The sequence below is a fragment of the Lepidochelys kempii genome, chromosome 3 (genome assembly GCF_965140265.1).
Source record: "Lepidochelys kempii isolate rLepKem1 chromosome 3, rLepKem1.hap2, whole genome shotgun sequence".
Classification (NCBI taxonomy): Eukaryota; Metazoa; Chordata; order Testudines; family Cheloniidae; genus Lepidochelys; species Lepidochelys kempii.
The window spans coordinates 170,514,497-170,534,537 of record NC_133258.1 but is presented as its reverse complement, the minus strand read 5'-3'; the positions used below and the strand labels follow the sequence as shown (position 1 = coordinate 170,534,537).

The 20,041-nt window shown below is 40.4% G+C and overlaps 1 protein-coding gene across 5 annotated transcripts in view; it reads right to left on the bottom strand.

Moving 5' to 3' along the window:
* The window catches only part of MTA3 (metastasis associated 1 family member 3), a 196,517-nt gene that overhangs the window by 110,615 nt on the left and 65,861 nt on the right, over positions 1–20,041 (bottom strand). For all 5 annotated transcript variants that reach the window (XR_012158255.1, XM_073339057.1, XM_073339058.1 and 2 more), the window contains exon 6: positions 19,262–19,379. Coding sequence is in view for 4 of the 5 variants with exons in the window: in XM_073339057.1 (XP_073195158.1) it covers positions 19,262–19,379 (118 nt within the window). In the remaining variant the exon portion in view is untranslated. The remainder of the gene's footprint in view (positions 1–19,261; positions 19,380–20,041) is intronic.

Here is a 20,041-nt window from a genome sequence, read left to right as displayed (position 1 = left end):
CACAATGGGTGCAAGGACAAGCTCAATGTGTTATTTGTACAGCAAAGTAGAAAAGCAATGGGTAAACATACTTCTACTGCCCTTCCAAAAAGCATATTATGCAGGACATGCTTTTCTAAAATATGCCCGTTCTCGAAGAAATTGAGAACGGTAGCATGCTATTAATCTTACCAAATACACCAGTTATATTCAGACAGTAGGATGCAAATAATATATCAGGAGCACATTTCACAAGCACGATGTATTTCATGTACTGAGAACAAAAAAGGTAAATGGGCCTCCTCTGATAAAGAGTCAATAGAGAGTGGTCTTCCTCACGTGATTTTACACATTTTAAGAGAGCTAATTCACATTTAAATGTAAAATCCAGCACTGACAGACATATTGTGGATTTCTGACACTCTCTGGTGGGATTTTTTGTCTATAAACTTATGAATGGGTTACACACTTGTCTATACATTCAAGCTTTTCTATTTGTGACAGATATATAGTGGGAAACCTACTCTTAGATTACTTATGTATTATCATTACAAAAATAGTTAACATTTTTAAAAATATCTTTCACTGTGTTTAACTAACCACCACATCCTGGAAAATGCAACTGTATGGAAGTGAGAAAAGGATATAAAATATACTGATATGTGGTATGCCTCTCCATGAAGTGAAAATCATGTCACACTCTGGGTTTCCATCCCAAACATTCCAGATCCCAAAAATCCAGCTTTGCAATACATATGCCTCTCACTTCAATGAAAGGGAACAAAAAACTCTATAGCTGTAACTACAAAATGCTGCTTTATATGTTGGCAAAGGTATATAACCGCAATATTTCTAAGCTTCATGCCATCTGTGATTGTAATAGTCACAAGTAGGAAATGAGAAATGGGACACATATGTACAAACGTACACAATGTAAAAAAAGTGCTAATACAACTATTACATTCAGAAAATGTAGAAGGGTAAGCTTTTCAACAGCAATGTTACCTCTGCCAAACTGCACATATGAACTCCTTTCCATTCCTGATTTTCTGGTAAGAAGGTAGTACGTTAAGCCAAACATTTATATCAGAAAATGAGGAAATGAAAATTAAACATACGTGAAGGCAGGCAAAGTTAGCTTTGCTGCAGAAATCTTTCAAAAACTGCAGAAATAAAAATTCCATTCACTGAACTAACTGGAATAGGAGAGGCCTTCAGCACACAACAAATAATAGAAAACTTTGTAGAACCTTCAAAATGGTCCAGACCAGCTTCACCTGTTACGACCCAGCATTACCCATTCTTTAACAAAAACCTCTGCTAGACCATGGAGATGACCCACAGGGCTCTGGCAACTTTCATATTTTTCATATATGGCATGGTTTCCCAAATATCCTGTTCTCTTTAATTATTTTGTTTTATACATTCTGGTGTGCAAAATGCTGTGGAAAAATATGCATTCTGGGGCATCATAAGAGAGCGGAGCTCATAAGTGCAACCTCTTTTTTTCTTTGCAATTCATCTTAAGCCTACAACAATGGCATGCAAGCTGGAAAAGAGCTAACGGAACTCATTAAAGACTTAACTATCCTGATAAACTTGATTTTAAAGTACTACCAGCCCTTTGGCACTGCAAGAGCATAGCAGAGTGAGAGCGCGGTGTAGTAGAGTCCCCATAAAGGAAAATGGATACCTAAATAAATGGACAAATTAGAGCAACACACAAGTCCTGTGAAATCACAGATTAGTATTGTTGCAGATGTTAAGAACGACTGAAAAGTCAAGGCAAAGGCTATACAATTTACATACTGGAGGACAGAGAGGATGAAAGTACACCAGAGGGTTTTTGAGAAATGGCTGCCAGGAGAATTTGGAGTTAATGTGGAAGATTCCCCCTTGTACGTAGCTGGAACATATTGCATAATAATCAGGAGACTTAAACTCAGTATGGAAAGAGGAGGGATAAACTGTGGTTTTACTCTTGATGAACTTATATTATGAGACGAATCATGCCATTTTCAGATAGATATGAATTTTTTAAAAGGTCATTGAATGGATGCATGCACTCAGTGGATGCATCCACCCAACATACCATAAACGTAATGTAACTAAAGTATATGCTTTTAATTTTAAACTTTGAATAATCTGAAAACTGCAGAATAACCCAATAAAAATACAACACTGGGGATTAAGTCCTGGGTCCATTCGAGTCACTGGCGAAACTCCCATTGACTTTAGTGGAGCCCAGGACTTCACCCCAGGTTCCTCTGTGGTAGAATATGATTAAGGGTTACTACCCTTACACTGTATTGTGTATCTTTAAATTTGGCAGACCCTATCAAGGATAAAATTGAATACATATATTTGTTAACAGCTTTTACCTTGGAGACTTTTTAATTTGTTTTAACTGGAAGGTACACAGGTTGAACAGGACTACCTGGTCAAAGCTTGATGGCATACCCATACATTATTAAGGCTATGTCTACACTGGCAACTGAATGACAAAACTTGTGTCTTTCAGAGGTGTTAAAAAACAAAACATCACAGCCCCCACCCTCCAACAACAAGTGCAGGTGTGAACAGCTCTTTATGGGCAGGAGCGCTTTCCTGCTGACAACGCTGATGCCGCTTGTTGGGGATGGAAGTTTGTCGTCAGCAGGAGAGCCGACAAACAGCAGCTACACTGCGACTTTTAGTGACACGGCTGTAGCAACACAGCCATGTCGCTAAAAGCTGGGTAGTGTAGATGTAGCCTAAAACTGGAGATTTCTGGACATAAAAGGAATTCTAAACTTTATATTGTAGGAGGCATTTGTTCTAAATTCTCACAAGGGCAGTGTACTAAAGGTACTAAAGATTCTGCATTCAGGACTATATTGTGCCAGGCTCATCCTGAAAACTAGTGTGCTGGATTATATTAATATAGGTTATAAATATGACTGGTGCCTGAATTATTTTCCCCTTAGTAATGATTCAGTGCCTTATTTCTAGTGTTTCTCTTTATCATGTACAAATTAAGATCTGTTTTCGGTTAGTCACTTTAGACAAACAGATGAAAAACTAATTGCAACCATAATACCAACTTTCAAATAGAAGAGTATAAAAAGAAAGGAATGAAGATCAAATGCAGTTGAAGCCTGGATTCCAGTAAGACAAATTAAAGGAAATTAAATAATGCAGTTACTCAACATTAACTCTTTAGACCTCACCTTAGACTGATACAACCGAGTATCTCCATGGGAAATTAATTCAGGGCCTGATCTAAAGCCCTTGAGTGAATGGGAGACCTAATGCCTAAATTCAGCAAGATACTTAAGCATGTTCTTATCTTTAAGTACTGAAATCTACTCACATGCTTAAAGTTCAGCACAAGGATCTTAGTTTCTCTGTGCCTCAGCTCCCCATTCTTCCCTGACTTAGAGGGGAATTGTGAGGATAAAGTGCTCTGATTCTATTATTGTGAGGGCAAAAAAAAAGTCAAAGTGAAATACAGACTCCGATTTCATTGTAAATTTGTTAACAGATACTTCCCTCTGATCAAAGGTATCAAAAGTGTCAAGCAGCATACTTAGGGTGACCAGAATCCTGATTTTATAGAGACAGTCCCGATTTTGGGGGTTTTTCTTATATAGACTCCTATTACCACCCACCCCCATCCCAAATTTTTTACATTTGCTATCTGGTCACCCTAAGCATACTGCTTTCAACGAATCCTAAATTTCTTTCTTGAATGCCGTTTTAATCTGCCACACAACACCCTGGAAAACAGGTAGCTGTATGTCTGTTGCCAGCTCATGAACCTTGCTCTCATATTTCTTGTTGGACTGATTGTCCACAGACCTAGTTTTTAGTTATTTATTTTACCGAAAATATAAAGTATAATATAAATATATCTTTCATCTCTCTCAGTTGTCTGGCTAGAAATGAAGATAGAAAAAGATCCCAGGTACTAAACTGCACTATCTAGAATAAAGTTTCACCTTTCTGCTATGGTCTGATGAATAATTCATTTAATAATACAACTTCCAGTCTTATTTTAAAAGAGGTAACATGCCTATTTTCTCTCTTTATTAAAAAATTAACTATACAAGGCAGTGGTGATTATGAAATATTATACAACTATTTTTCTGAAATAACTAAGAGTGTACGTGTGTGTGTATGTTCATGTGCATCCATTACACAATTCTGTAAGTAGCATATGAATGTCTCTTACACTAGTACCCAATGACAAGAAAAGCCCCACATGAGGGTTGGCGCAAATGCGCCTTTCAGATTAAATTTGCATGTCGTTCTACTGGTACGTAAGGTATTCCAACAGTACTCTGCATAAACCACACTAATATGGTGATCCTTTGTTGGCTTTAATGGCTGGAGCTTAGAATTTTTTTCATTATAAATAATCTGGAGACAGGATGTGCCTTTCCATTTTCTTTGCTTCTGTGATTAAACTACCGAAAGTATAAACCAGAAATTGCCCAGAATTTAAAGGTTTTACATTTGACTCTACAAAAAAATAAAATTGTGTTATGTGCAAATAACTCCTAAGGAGGGGGAAGGGCAGAAGAAGGGGAATGTAGTACGTTTATCACTTAATTGCAGAATAATCCCTATCCTTAACTAACATAATTAAGATGGGTCTCATCCAGGTGTAAGAGTACAAACAGCAGTTATTCAGTTAGTATATAAATGAGTTTTTCATTTACATAAACCCTAAATTAAGGTGCGTATATGAATGGAATGCATCTGAATTAAGCCAACCAGTCGGTAAAAGCTGTCATTTGACACAAATACAGCACTTGCTTACAGCGAGTCAGATATCTTTATATTGCTGCTGAAACCTATCTAGTCTGATCACTGTCTACACACACTACGGCTCTAGTCATAAAGGTTAAGATTCCTAATAATCCTTCCCTCAAAAAAATCACCTAGGAATTAAAACCGCCCCATTCCCAACAGCCTAATTAACTGCATTAGTATGTGAATCTTGGAATTCTGAAAATGCACCAACTGCTGATAATATTTATTAAAAAAAAAGTAAAGCAATGGGAGAGAATTTAAAATAGGTAGGTTTTTTTTTTATAAGTAGCAAATACTCAGCTTTAATCATCATTTTCTGAATTCCTAGAAAAAAATTATTTTCATGCTCTAGTTGAAATAGTTACTCCACCTGAGATATAAGAGTTTTAATCTGCCAATAGGGCTTAGAATGGTGTGAGCTGTAAAGATGTGGTTTTGACCAATGCCTCCATCATGCTGCCTCAAGTAGGGCAGAACGTCAGAGCACAACCCCTTCTGACTTCCAATAACCTGCAGAGTCCAATCACTGTTGTGCATCCAAGAAGGAGCGTCCACAAAGCAGGGAAAAGAGGAGCGCAACACTCTGGGGATAGCACTCTCCCCACCTTATCTTCACCACAAGATCCCTACCTAGTTACGTGCCCCACTGCTCACAGAATCCAAAACAATGATCGGTGCACCCTACTTTTACATTGACCTTTAAAGGCATTCCCAGAGTTTAAGGCAGAGCCTTATCTTAGATGTAGGTATTGCAAATACTGACAAGTATGCAGGCACAACATGGAGTCTGACATTTCACCCTTAACTCTGAATTCCCTTGCTGTTCTCTTTTAACGTTTGTGAAAGAACCTGAACAGTTTGACTTGCACTGTGGGTTTCCACTCCCCCCATTTAGTTTGTATTTTTATGTTTTAATATTTGTAGGTTTGTACTGTATAGAGGTTTTAAAGTAACAGTACCCCAAGTGAAAAATCTTCTCATTTCTAGACTTAGTATTAAAATGTTAGGTTTCTGGTGCTTTTGTTTTTAGATACTTACCTAAACTAGTCACTGTTAAGGCAAATCACATTAAGTACATTTTTAATAAACAGGGTTGCCTAAATTCAAGTTCAACTTGTATTTATTTCTTTCCTCCACTGGGCTTTTTAAGGTTTTTACAAATTCTAATTTGAATAGAGAGAAACTGTAATGGATTTAACATAATACTTGAAATGAAAAAGCATAAGGTGGTAGGGCATTTCAGGGAAAGTGTCATAAAAAGATGCATATCAACCTTCCCTACAGAAAGCAGTTACTCAGTATATTAACTAGTCATTTTTGAAAGTTTAATACCACAAGCTATGGAAATGTTTTCTCTTTAAAATATTTTTATATATCTATATTGAGAGAGAGAGAGAGAATATGTATGTAGGCCCTGATCCTGCAAAGGCTTAAGCACATGCTTAACTTTTCAGATGTGAATAGTCTCATTGACCATGAGTCTATGAAGCCACTGGGACTACTCCCTTAAATAAATTAAATGCATAAGTCAACATGACAATTTTTTCTGTAAAATGAAGCAGATTTTGAATTATTCAGGTGTAAAAATATATCTGCTTTTCCACAGCTATACAGTAACTTACAAAAAAAATAAACATCAGAAAACTGTCAAAGAAACAAACAAGCAAACAGAAAAAACTGACCTTACAATAAGTCCATCTATGCAGTTATTGGAGTAGAAAAATATATGGAAGTTAATTAAGCTCTGAGCTGTGGTTTGAAAGCCAGCTAGTGAATGTTCACTGCAGTACATTACTTTGTAGAGTAAGTAGGTAACAATTTGACCATACAATCATTATCAAGCTCAGAAGGCTGTCTAAACCCTGAGTGTGTTCATGCCTGTAAATTAATCTCAGACAGGACTCCAGCCATTATTAATGAAGAGATCTTTCCAACCACAATGATCTACAGCCTTCTACACCAATGAATCAATGAAGGCTGTTAGTCTTACACTGTGGCCAGCTGGCAGAAAGAGAAGCAATATATTTTAATCATTTCCTTTAAGTAGTTGGGGCTATGAACATCATCCATAGGAACAAGAGAGCTCATGGCAAAAATCTCCTTTAGCAGCTAAATAAAGTGTGAAATCTGGTCTCCCTTGATGTCAATTGTAAAACTCCCACTGATTTCACCCAAATGTATTAAAAAAATCTTGATGGAAGACTTGTTGCTAAAAACCAGGTCAGTAGATAATACTATTGCATAAACTCTCAAATCCTGCGATTTAACTGTTTAAAAGTTTTAGTACCACGGACACCTGCATGCCCCCTTATATTTAGGCATTTGGCTGGTAGTCAGGAAGTTGTCAGCTGGTCAAGAATTGAAAGCTCCAATTCAGAGATGTACTTAAGCATGTTTGTAAATTTAAGCACACAAATAGTACCATTAAGTCAGTGGAACTATTCAACTACACAAACTTACAAATGTACTTAAGTTACTTTAATGAGACGGTTACAAATATCCAAAAAGAGGAGGTCAAAACAGGAAGGCAAAGTCGAGAATGCATTATTATTTTGTCTTATGTTGTTTCTTACACCAAGGATCTCAAAGTGCTTTGCAAACAGTACAAACACACCTCAGTCAACTATCTAATGCACAGTATATTCTTGACTATCTATTTTTCCTGGTTCACGGTACAATCTTGGACACCTACTATTTCGTCAATGCTGAATTCAGACAAATAGAACATATTTGTTGGTAGGTTTACAAAACATACCTATTGTTTTTTATTCTCTACAGATTACTTATTCTATTAATGGGCTCAATACTCATACTCTGCCAATGTCAGAATGCAACCAGTTGGCATGATTATTGACTCCAATTTATAAAAATGGGTAGAGTTAAAGGGAGCTATATTTTTTATTGATTTTAATTCTAATCTGTACATATATGTTTCACTATAACTAAGCTTGACAGAAATCAATTTTTATTTTTTTATAATTTTGATAGATAATATTGGTGTTTATTTTTAAGCTTTTTTATTTTCACAGTTGTGTAATTATTTTGTGGGATCAGACAATTTACTGACAGCAGACACGGACATTCAAAAAGTTAACCCTTTGTCAACATCACATGTCAAAATATACAAAATAAATATCCTGAAATCAAATCAAATAAGTTCTCGAGCTCCATTTTTCTTACTTTGCCTATCTGTGAATTTTGATTATCAATGGAAATATATTTTCAGTTTGTGCATGCATGGCAAAATAAACGTTTACCTATAAAAATCTAATCTTTACAAGCCTAACTATAACAGCACTTATTAGCTATATTATCTATCTTTGGATCTACCTCTAAGGACTCTATTTTTTCTGTATTTCTTTTAACACTTTAAAAATGTTTAATATACAGTAATACAAAAGGACCAAAATTAAATTAGAAGTACACTGAAATCAATGGAAATACGTTGGAATCAAAAAACTGATGTGAAAGGAGAATTAAACCCAAACCTTTAAATACTCTAAATAACTCTTGCAACTCTCTGTCTAACTGGGGTACTTTTCAAATTAATTTAGCAATGGTGCTCCTAACAGGCAGGCTTAGATTAACCAATATGTACTCAGTGTCCCCCGCCCCCCCCAACCTCCAGTCGGGGGGGTGGGGAGAATGAGTGGCACTGCAACCCTGCACACCAGAACAGAATGCCATTCACTCAAGTTTGGCCCAGCCCCCCTCACGTCATGACAGAAGGGCAGCTGGGCCAAACCTGAACAAGTGGTGCTGCAGCCTGGTACTTACCTCCTCCCACTCTAACTGCCAGACTATGAGATGGCTCTCCGCATCCTCCCAGAGAGTTAGGCACACCCCCACCACCCCCAGTCGAGAACCTCTTTTGGGGGGGGGAGGGAGACCCTCTTAGGAAGTTTTGCCTAACATGTCAATTATCTTTTATATCACAAGCTCTGTCTAATTTAAGGAAGGCATGTTGGGGGGGGCAATTTCTATACTGCACAGGGCCCCAAAATTCTTTAATCCGAGCCTGCTAATATGAGACACAACAACATTAAGAACTGTGAAATCAAAGAATCTAATTTTTCACTTGCCTCCAAGCAACTCAAAATTGAGCTTTACATTTACATGGGCCAGACTCAAACCAAAACCTTAAGTCCAGGGGTTCTCAAACTTCACTGCAGTGCGACCCCCTTCTGACAATAAAAATTGCTGTTACCCCAGGAAGGGGACCAAAGCCTGAGCCTGCCCGAGCCCCGCCGCCCTGGGCTGGAGGGAAAAAGCCAAAGCCCTACCACTCCCGGTAGGGGGAGATGAAGGGGGACACAAAGTTGAATCCCAAGGGCTTCAGCGCAGGACAGGGAACCTGTAACCTGAGCCCCACCACCCAGGAACTCTAACGCCTGCCCTGGCAACCCTATTGAAAAAGGAGTCGCAACCCATTTTGGAGTTCCGACTCACAGTTTGAGAACCTCTGCTTTAATCCAAGCAACTTTCATGGTGTTCAGAATCTGAAAAGACATTCACAGCTGAACTTCATACTTGTCTTCTTAGCCGTATAAACTGCCCAACCGAAAACCCTGGATTCACAATACTCCCAAACATTAGCAGGTTTGAATCCAAGTTTTGCAGATCAGGCCTAATCTGTCAGTCCATTAAAAAATTAATATTGTTCTCAGACGAACATGTGACATGGAATATGAGGCGGGGTTTCTCCCAAATATCCTCTTCTCTTCTGGAGAAGAGACAAGTTTTATTGTTTTAAAAAAAAATTTACTTGGAAAAAAGTTCTCAACAGCCAAAAGAAGCAGTAGTTAGAAACTTCCCAATTTCCGTCTTCCTTTCTAATCATTCAGCTGTTACAGATGCATCAATTTATAAAAGGGCTGCCCTCAAGAAAACCAGTAGTGAAAGTGAAACTGCCTGTGCAAAATGTACTACTTACTTGGAATATTTTCTAATCCTTTCTTATTTTGAATATTTTCAGAAGTACAAGGGAGATTGCTGGCTTTTACACTGGGGCTTTGGATGCTTTTATTATTTTGCTCCTCAAAAAAATGAAGCTCTAAAGCGTATCTCTCTCCTAATGAACACATTTTCTCATTGATACAGATAATGATGAACAACTGGCCAAGGTCTTTAATGTCTGTTATTCAGTAGTTAATTAGACCAGAGTAGACTAGGTTCCTATCGTTGGATGGGCTTCCTGACCACATCTCTGTGGCTTAGTCTAATTATATTCCATCTCTGTTTGGTTTTGTGGCCTGAGGGCGAGATCCTCACCTTCCCTTCCCCTCCCCTCCCCCTGACAAGCCCTGGCTAAAAGAGCCAGAGAGGCATACAGGGGTTCTAAAAGTCCCAGAATTCAAGCTTGAGGAAGAGCAGGCACTGTGGAAACTCCTTGCACTGGAGACATGCTGATGCCTATGGAAGAGATTGCAGGCAGCACTGCAGCCCATATAGAGATGCCAGGTGTCCGGTTTTCAACTGGACCACCCAGTTGAAAAGGGACCATGGCTACTCCAGTCAGCACAGCTGACCGGCCTATTAAAAATCCAGTTGGCAGTGCAGTGGAGCAGGCAGGCTCCCTGCCCGGCTCTGTCCGGCTCCTAGGTGGAGGGGCAGCCAGGGAGGCTCCATATGCTGCCCCCGCCCGCAGGCGCGACCTCCCACACCAGCTCCGCAGCTTCCATTTTCTGGGAACTGTGGCCAATGAAAGCAACAGAGATGGCGCCTGCGGGCAGGGACAGCACTTGGAGCCCCCAGGCCACCCCTCCACCTAGGAGCCGCTTCCCAGAAGCTGCGTGAGGTCAGCGCCGTCCGGAGCCCACACCCCTCACTGCTTCCCGCACCCCAACCCCGTGCCTCAGCCCGCACCGTGAAACCTTCATTTCTGGCCCCAGCCCGGAGCCCCCTCCTGCATCCCAAACCCCTCATCCCTGGCCCCACCCCAGAGCCCACACCCCCTCCCACACTCCAAACCTCTGCCTCAGCCTGGAACCCCCCCAGCCCCACGCCCCCTCCTGCACCCAAAGCCCCTCATCCCCAGCCCCACCCCAAACCCTGCACCCCCAGCTGGAGCCCTCACCCCCTCCTGTACTCCAAACCTCTGCCCCAGCCTGGTGAAAATGAGTGCATGATGGAGAGAGGGGGTTTGGAGTGAATGGGGTGAGGCCCCAGAGAAGGGGCAGGGCCTTAGGGCAGGGGTGTTCGGTTTTCTCCAGTTAGAAAGTTGGCAACCCTAAGGCCATAAAGCAGCCCTGGAAAACTGCAATAACTTAGGTAAGCTCACAAGATGGTTTATGTGATACCAGGGGCATCTCCAGCCCCTGAGCATTCCAGGATTAGTAAACTGTACAGCTGGCTTAAAGCCATCTCAAAACTCCCTCATCCTGAGCCATGAGTTGAGAGCCACACCTCTTAGGTGCAGTACAGAATTTCACAGAGGGCTTGTCTACATTTAAAAACACTACAGCTGCACCACTTCAGCATAGGTGGTGTCTACGCTGACGGGAGAATCCCTCCCGTCAGCATAGTTATCCACCTCCCCAAGAGGCAGTAGCTGGGTCAACAGAAGAATTCTTCCATCAATCTAGCACTTTCTAAACAGGGATTTAGATCAGTTTAACTACATATCTCAGGGTGTGGATTTTTCTAATGTAGACCTAATTTTCTAATGTAGGTCAGGTCCAAGTCTTTAGGTGAGACATAGAAATTGTTCAATTATGGCAATTACAATATTAACTCAGTCACACGGTGCATAGGTTGTATTTTTGATTATTGGTTAGAGATACACACTGAATGCATTGTGGGGAAGTTAATGTCATTTTAATCCTAATCTTGGCATTTTCTAATTCTTATGCATTTTAACTTTATAGTCCATAACCCAAGCTTTTGCGTAAAGGTAAATGAGAATGACTAAATTCAAGAGGCAGTGGCTGGAAGAGCACATCATCATGCTCCATTTATGTAACTGCCAGTCAGTTTTTCTTAACAGACTCAATAGAATCTCTTAAAACTCAAGTGGCAGATGGGGAAAACTGATAATTAATGAAGAATCAAATTGTGAAAAATCTGAATTCTGTCCCATAGCCTGCTAGCACAACCAAAATCAGTGATTTAAATCAGTTTGATTTAAATCAATCCATCCTGTTCAAATACATTTATATTTGTGGTTTTGCTCCCTCACTCTCTGTCATTGCAAAAATAAGTACTCCGCCAACCAACTTCTAACATCCGGACAGAGGGAAAAAATGGTCAGTTCTCAAACTGTGGGGCCCACCTCCCTGGGGAGGCTTGGGCATGCGCCAAGAGAGGCACCATTTATACTTTTTTTTCCTGGTAGCCCAGGGTTTCTGTCTGAGCTGTAGCCAGTGTTGCAGCTGCCACTATTGGTAGCCTCAGCAGCTAGGACTGGACTGCAGTTCTGACCTTCCCAACAGGGGCTGCTCCAGGGCTTGCCAGCTCCTGCAGAGAGAAGCTGCTCCCTGCCTGTGCAGAGCAGGAATGCTGCAGCGGGACGGTGAGGGGGCGAAGAAAATACAAAGGTGAGCTAAGTGTGGAGGCAAAGGGCAGAGATCCAAGATAATATGTGCCTCTCCCTCTCCAGGCAACAGCACTCTCCCCCCTGCACGGCTTAGGGCAGGGTATCAGGCAGACAAGAACAGCCTGCTGGGGAGGAAGCAGAGCTGAGGACAGGGACATCCACAGCATACTGGGAAGGGAGAGAGTAACAAGGGAACTGAGCCCAGTGCAGGTATCAAGGCCCATGGGAAGGAGTTGGGCAAAGGTGGTGTGCAGAGAGGGATTTGGGAAGATAAAGCAGGGCAGGGGGCAGTGCCAGGTAGGGTGCACAGGAGAATGGACAGGGAAAGATGTTGAGGGAAAGGTTTTTCCCATCACTGAGAAGTAAAAGGGAGGAGGGACCTCCCACGTGTTGATTTGTTGTACATTTCAGATTGATGACAGCACTTCAACTGTATTACTCATATTCTTGCAACTTCTCTGATTCTCAAGCATAACCCTAAATTATGACCTCCGTCCTGGAGCTATGCAAGAGCCTTTCCTTTCCATCCTAGCCTGCCCTCTCAGAGTTCCAAACAGACGTGGATCCTGAAGTGCACCACAGGCTAGAGCAGCCAGTCTTTTATACAGTGCTGTTACACCTTTATTGTCGCTGCTCCCAAGAGATGCTGGTTGTCACATTAGAATTTTTCATATTTTATTTGTATTTTTTTAGATAGATACAGAGGGGTAGAATCAATTTGCAGTATCATTTTAATTGGGTTCTGCCACTGACTCCGTAGCCCTGAGGGAAGTCACTTAACCTCTCAGGTGCCTTACTTTCCCCATCTGTAAAATGGGGATAACACCACCAATGTGAAGATTAATGCAATCATGTTTATAAATTGCTTTGAATGCAAGGAGTGTCTCCTTATTCAACAATTTAAGCAAAATAAATGATAATGTTGATCTCTCTAGCACAAGCCAGCTGTTCGTTTAAAACGTACTGCTTTCCTAAAGCTGCAGCTTTAGGAACCTTGCGGTCATGCATTAACAAAAAGTTGTTGACTTTAGGATAAATAAGAACCCAAACTCCTAAGAACTGATAAACGTCAGCAAATATATATAATAATATAAATATACAATACCATGATTGGGGGGGATAAAGAGCAGGGCCCGCAAACGTATTTCTGCAGCAACTCCCTCTTTGGGATTGTATAGGAACAGTTGTGGGAAGCTCAGAAAAGTAACGGAGGCATGGCCAACAGGTCAGCAAATTGCGCAGGCAGACTAGCCCCACACACCAAAAGCAAACCATATCAGGCATAACCTCTGCTAAAGACCATGGGCTGTACAAAGAACAGTCCAGATATGCAAGCACCTGACACCTTGTTTCTGGGTTGCGGGAAAAAGGATATGGTCTGTTCCAACCCTGATATTCTATTCTCTAGAAGAATAGTGCAGAGGTTGGAAGGGACCTCAGGAGATCATCTAGTCCAACCCCCTGCTCAAAGCAGGGCCAATCCCCAATTTTTGCCCCTAAATAGCCCCCTCAAGGATTGAACTCACAACCCTGGGTTTAGCAGGCCAATGCTCAAACCACTGAGCTATCCCTCTCCCCACCTTCTGTCCAAAGCCTTTTTATTTTGGCTTTGGGTGAGAAAGCACCTACATTTTATGTTCTTTAGGAAATATAAAAATATTAGCTTGGTAATGGAACATACTGCACAGTGTGCAGTTATAAGTAAACAGAGGCTCTTTGTGGATGCTAGAGCCACTCAGCCATTTGTCTCCCCCTACTCAAGGTTTCTATGCATCTCCCTACAAATGCACTCCCTATTGGCTGCTACCGCATACTTCTCATCTGAATACTATTAGTGTTGTCAAACAACTTTCCATTAGCCCAGAAATAAGGCCAGAAAATTAGCTCACTGATGCACTGTGCTGCCTCCCAGGAAACTAGTTTAGATTTTAAAAAGTCAGTCTCTTGGACCCAGACCAGAGTGAGTTGGGAGCACTGAATGGGATGCTCAGCTCTGGGGGGGAAGGGTGGGTCTGCCTCACGCTGATACCACAGCAACCCTTGCTGACAAAAATGGATAGCAGCTTCACTCCAAAGCAGGCTTAGTTCACATCCTAAATTTTAAGATGCTGTTGAAAGAAAGGCTTAATTGAGGCCTAGTCAAGATCCAAAGTAACACTAGTTTAACTAAAGGTGTTATTTCAAATGGATTTAGCTAAACCAGTGCAAAAAAAAATCAGTGTGGGCACTTTTAATCAGACTTAAACCTGGTTTATATTAGTTTAGCTTAATTCAGCAAGGAACTGACTTAAGCTAAATTGATATTGCACACAAATTTTTTTTTAAAAGAACATTATTATTGTTGCAAAAAAAAAAATCAAGGAAAAGTAAGAATTAAGGTTGCCTGTTCAGTCTTAATTCAGCCCTCGTGTGCCTCCTTTATGATTAGTCTTTAATTACATGATTACATATTTTTTCCACAGACTACGTATTTATTCTATAAGGCTCCAACCTCATTTAGTACACAGAATGGACAGTGCTCTCTTAATGAGCAGCTATTCATTGTTTTGTTTTCCCCTTGTCCAATGAGTGGCACAGAATTTATTTACTGCACACTATTCAAACTTTGCTCTGAATACAGAATTATTTCCTCATGAGCTTTTCTATGGCACTCATCACTTATAGATGTGAGTGCTTTGTAAGTATTCATGCATATATTTTAACACCACTCCTTTGAGATAAGGGACCATATTATCACCATTTAACAGACTGGCAACTCAGGCACAGTGAGATTATGGTCAAAAGTATCCACTAACTCTGGGAGTCCAATTTGGGACATCCAGAACTTGATTTTCCCCCACAGTATTTAGCGTTATATCACATTCTGTACGATCAAAGAACAGTCCCCAACTTCAGTTGCAGCTATGAGAGCTCTGAACTTCTGCAAATCAGACCCCAGGCTCTCAAGTCAAGCACCCAGAAAACGAGGAATACATAATTAGTGACAACCTGTGAAAAGTTTGACTAGTTGCTTAACTAGCATTGCATAGGAACTCTGTGGCAGTGAGGAATAGAATCCAGTTCTCCAGGGCACCATTCAACTGTCTTTGCCATGAGACTGTCCCTTCTCTTTCTGCAGTCCCCCGCCTCATTCACTACACAGCTTCCAACGTCTGCAACAAAGGAAGCAGGGGTCCTGTACAGAAACCAGATTTATCCCCAGAGCAGGGTCCATCCTGTGCACTGAATGAGGCAGGGGTATTGTTTAAAAAAAAAGTATGGGATCATGTAATGAGAGACTGCATCATACTGCACAGGCACAAGGATACACAGGTACCCTTAATTTTGGCATTTTCCAACATTTCAGTGCTTGACATTGCAACGTTAATAATGTTTTTTAACATTTTTTGGTGTATAATTCCTTCGGGTTTTTTTAAAAGGCAAACTGAAAAAAAATCAGAAATTCCATCATGTGGCATCGTCTTGACACTCACAAGGTTCATCAGCAGGGGTGGATCCATCATACAGACCTATCCCACTTGAGAGAACAAAGTAGCTGATAGCAGCAATAGGTTATCATGCTTTGTTTGTAGCAAAGTTGATCCCTGTGGACTAGAAGCTAGAGCACTGGATTGGATCTTGAAGATTTCGTTTGTTATATTTGTCCACCTAATACAACTATATAGTTGAACAGAATTGGGGGGGGGATTCCCTTGAGATGAGACTAAGAATGAATATTTTTAACCCAAAGAAGAACCGTTTAGAATGTTATGTATACATGAAAATATATTTATAACCAACGTCACAAAGAAACCTTAATGGTCACTACTAGGTGACCATTATAACACATTTCCCCCCCTTGCTTCAATACTTGCTTATACATACATACTATGTACTTCCCTAACCATACAAGTCTCTAAGCTTTTTTTAAAAATTAATGGGTACAAACACATATTTTAAATTCTCACAATGGCATGTCGATGCTCTTTTTTTAAATTTTAGTTTGCAACGATAGATATAAGTAGGGCCCTACCAAATTCACGGTCCATTCTGGTCAATTTCAGGGTCATAGGATTTTTAAAATAGGAAATTTCATGATTTCGGCTATTTAAATCAAATTTGATGGTGTTGTAATTGTAGGGGTCCTGACCCAAAAAGGAGCCGTGGGGGAAGTCACAAAGTTATTGTATGGGGAGGTCGTAGTATTGCTACCTGTACTTCTGCGCTGCGGCCGGCGGTGGCGCTGCTTTCAGAGCTGGGCAGCTGGAGAGCGGTGACTGCCGGCTGGGAGCCCAGCTCTGAAGGCAGAGCCGCCGCCAGCAGCAACACAGAAGTAAGGATGGCCTGGTCTGGTACTGCCACCCTTACTTCCGCACTGCTGCTAGTGGGGCGCCGCCTTCAGAACTGGGCATCCAGCCAACGGTGGCTGCTTTCCAAACACCCAGCTCTGAAGGCACCGCAGAAGTAAGGGTGACAATACTGTGACCCCCTTGCAAGTCCCTTTTGGGTCAGGACCCCCAATTTGAGAAATGCTGGTTTCCCCTGTGAAATCTGTATAGTATAGGGTAAAGGCACACAAAAGACCAGATTTCATGGTCTGTGAAGTGTTTTTCATGGCCGTGAATTTGGTAGGGCCCTTCCTCTAAGTGCCATACAAAAACCTATATTAAAAGAACTCTGTTATGGTTGTAAAGTGAAACCATGAAGTTGTCAACTGAACAAGTGCTGTATTGACTGACCATTGGTTAAGTAATACCTTATTAGACAGAAAAGGAATTTGTTAATAAGCATGGGCTCTAAATTGCATTTTATATTTTCCTTTGATCTGTAACCATATGTTTCCAGTCCTTGTAGGTGCTTCTATCTGGACTTTTATCTTAAGCTTTGTCAAATAAACTTCTATTTCATTTTACTACAGACATGACTAAGGCTTGGTCTACACTACAGATTTATGTGGGTATAACTACATCACATAAATCCACACCCATGAGTGACGCAATTATACCGACCAAACTTCTGGTGTAGACAATGCTATGTGAACAGGAGGGCTTCTCCTATCGACATAGCTACTGCCTCTTGAGGAGGTGGATTACCTACGCTGATGGGAGTAGCTCTCCCGTCGGCGTAAGTAGCATCTTCAGTCACTAAGCACTGCAATTGCACCACTGCAGCACTGTATGCGTAAACAAGCCTTAAGTGCTGTGGGCTAAGAAGAGTGCTGAACTGAGGGGAAGCTAGTGAACTGAGGGCACTGCTTCCACAGAGGCAGCAAATCTGCTTTCACTGAGGGTGCCCAGCAGTCAAGGGACTCAAGTGCAACAAAGTGGAGTGTACAGACAGGTTGGAGAGGCCTGTGCCCCATGGCCAGAGCACAACTCTGGGACTAACCATCTCCACTGATTTCGCCACAGGTAATCTCTGCTCTGCCCCAAAGACTTATTTAGGGAGCCTGAGGGCTGGGCAGTGCAAACTGCTAGCCTGCAGAGGGACAGAACAGGGCTTGCGAAATCTGGAATGGAGCAATGATATTGTCAGCAGCCAGTAGTTTTAGGCAAGTTTCCCCCAATGGGCACAGACAAGGATCTCTCATGCTGTAATAAGTGGTAGTGATTCACCCTGTACCCAGAAGTGTCACAGTTGCTCTCTATTCACATCCTTAGTAAACACTCTCTTTCATCATATGAATCTTTATATAATAAAGAAATTATCTGGTTCCCTAGAACCAGGTACATTGCATCATATTCCAGTCATGTTTGCAGCAAGTGTATATTGTTCACATGCAACACTGAAAAAGTTTTTCCATGACTACCTTACCTTGTCAAGTAGCTAATAAATAACATAACCAGAATAATAATGCAGTGATCTGCCACTTGCATCTATAATACAATCAGTCTACCTTTCTTGGTGAAAAAAAAAAATTCTTCCATTACATAGTTCATTAGACAAAAACTTTGAACACTAGTTTTTAAAACAAACAAAACAAGCAGCACACCGGACAGGAATAAAAGAGCACTTTAACATTCCATTAAGGGTGCAGTCCTGTATTTCATGTGCACTCAGAACTCCCATTGACTTTGTGCTACTGGGATGAATTTCATAAAAGTTCTTCCCTTATTAAGGAACACACACCCAAGATTGTTGGGAAATCATATTTCTATCTTAGCCATTCCTCAGGAAAACTGCTTCCTTTACTACCACTCTAATCAGAACATAAAACTCGGTAACAAAGACTGTTCATAAAATTTCCAAAGCCAATATATGTGCACTAAAAATAGATGGCAAACAGTTCACACCCCTCACATTACCGATCAGCTTTAAATATATACCATATGTAAAATTCATATAAAAACAAAAAATAAAGTTTATGTATAAAAAAAGATTAATACAAATCTTAAATTCCAACTACATGAGCAAGGTAAGACGACCTATGATTTTCAAGTTGTTCTCAGGAAGAAATGTTTATTTCAACCCTACTACAAAATAGAAAAGCAATAGTATATATCACCTTAACCTTGATGTAAGTTGATAATTAACAAGGGGAGGTCATGTGTTCAGCAAGCAATGCCTTTTTAGGAGCGCACACATTTTTCTTTTGTATTGTTGCTTTATAGGGTCTATAATGTGTGTGCTTAAGATACCTTTTCCTGTGAGGCCTACCTGAAATTAGCCAACTTAACCAAACAAATGGTCAATTAAAAAAAAATATATATATATATGGTCTTTATTATATCATGACACACAAACCCTCACCGGGTCATAACGTCCTTTCACCGGCTACCCAATCTTCCCGCTTTTGGAGCCCCATTATATCTAATGTAGTTTTTCTGTTCCTCACAATAGGGAGCCAAGATCTTTCTGTTTTGGAAGGTACCTATCTCACCTTTGCAACTCAACAGAAATAATAATGTGATATGTTGGGTTTTTTGTTTTTTTTTTTAAACCCAAAACGCCCGAAGGCCAAAAAATATTTACCTTCAACAAGCATGTCTGGTACATCTGCTTGATATCGAGGTCCCACTCTGATTTCTCCTTTGTCTGCTAAAAGCGTTTTCAGTGATGGATCGTATACCAGCGAATAAAAAAATGTATCCTAAAAAGGAAGAGATATTTGCAATAATATTAATTCATTTATTTCATTTTAACTTTAATCCTATAAACTTTTCATTTAAAAATTACAAATACAAAAAAAACACTCTACTCTTTCAGTATCAAATTCACTTGTACGGACCTTCCAAGCTCCCTTTGAGGGTGCAAGACAGGCAAATAAAAAGCTACAAAATATATTAATCTCCATTTTAGTGAATACAGATTTAAGTAAGTTTAATATTGTCTCCCTGTTTAAATGGCTCATACAGAGTCTCTTATATTGAATAAAATTGTTTGGAAGATATTTCATAAGAGTGTATGTGCAACGTTAAAAAGGTACAATGATCAGCTACTTGTCCCCAAAATTTGGAATGTCTGATGGAAACCATTTTCTGAATTATATTTCCCCCCCCCTTAATTAATTACCCTCTCAAAGATTTTTACAAACTACAACTCAGTCCAAAACACCATCAATTTTTGAATAAGACCTACACCAAAAAAGCACTAGTATGCCCCTTACCTCTGCTGACTGGAGTAGCAGCTAAGCACTATTTTTAGAGTCATGCTTATAATACATTAATGATGCTGGTATACAACTATGAAGATGAACTCTTACTGATTTCAAACCAAAAAAAGTGTTTGCCTAATATTCAAATAACTAAAACC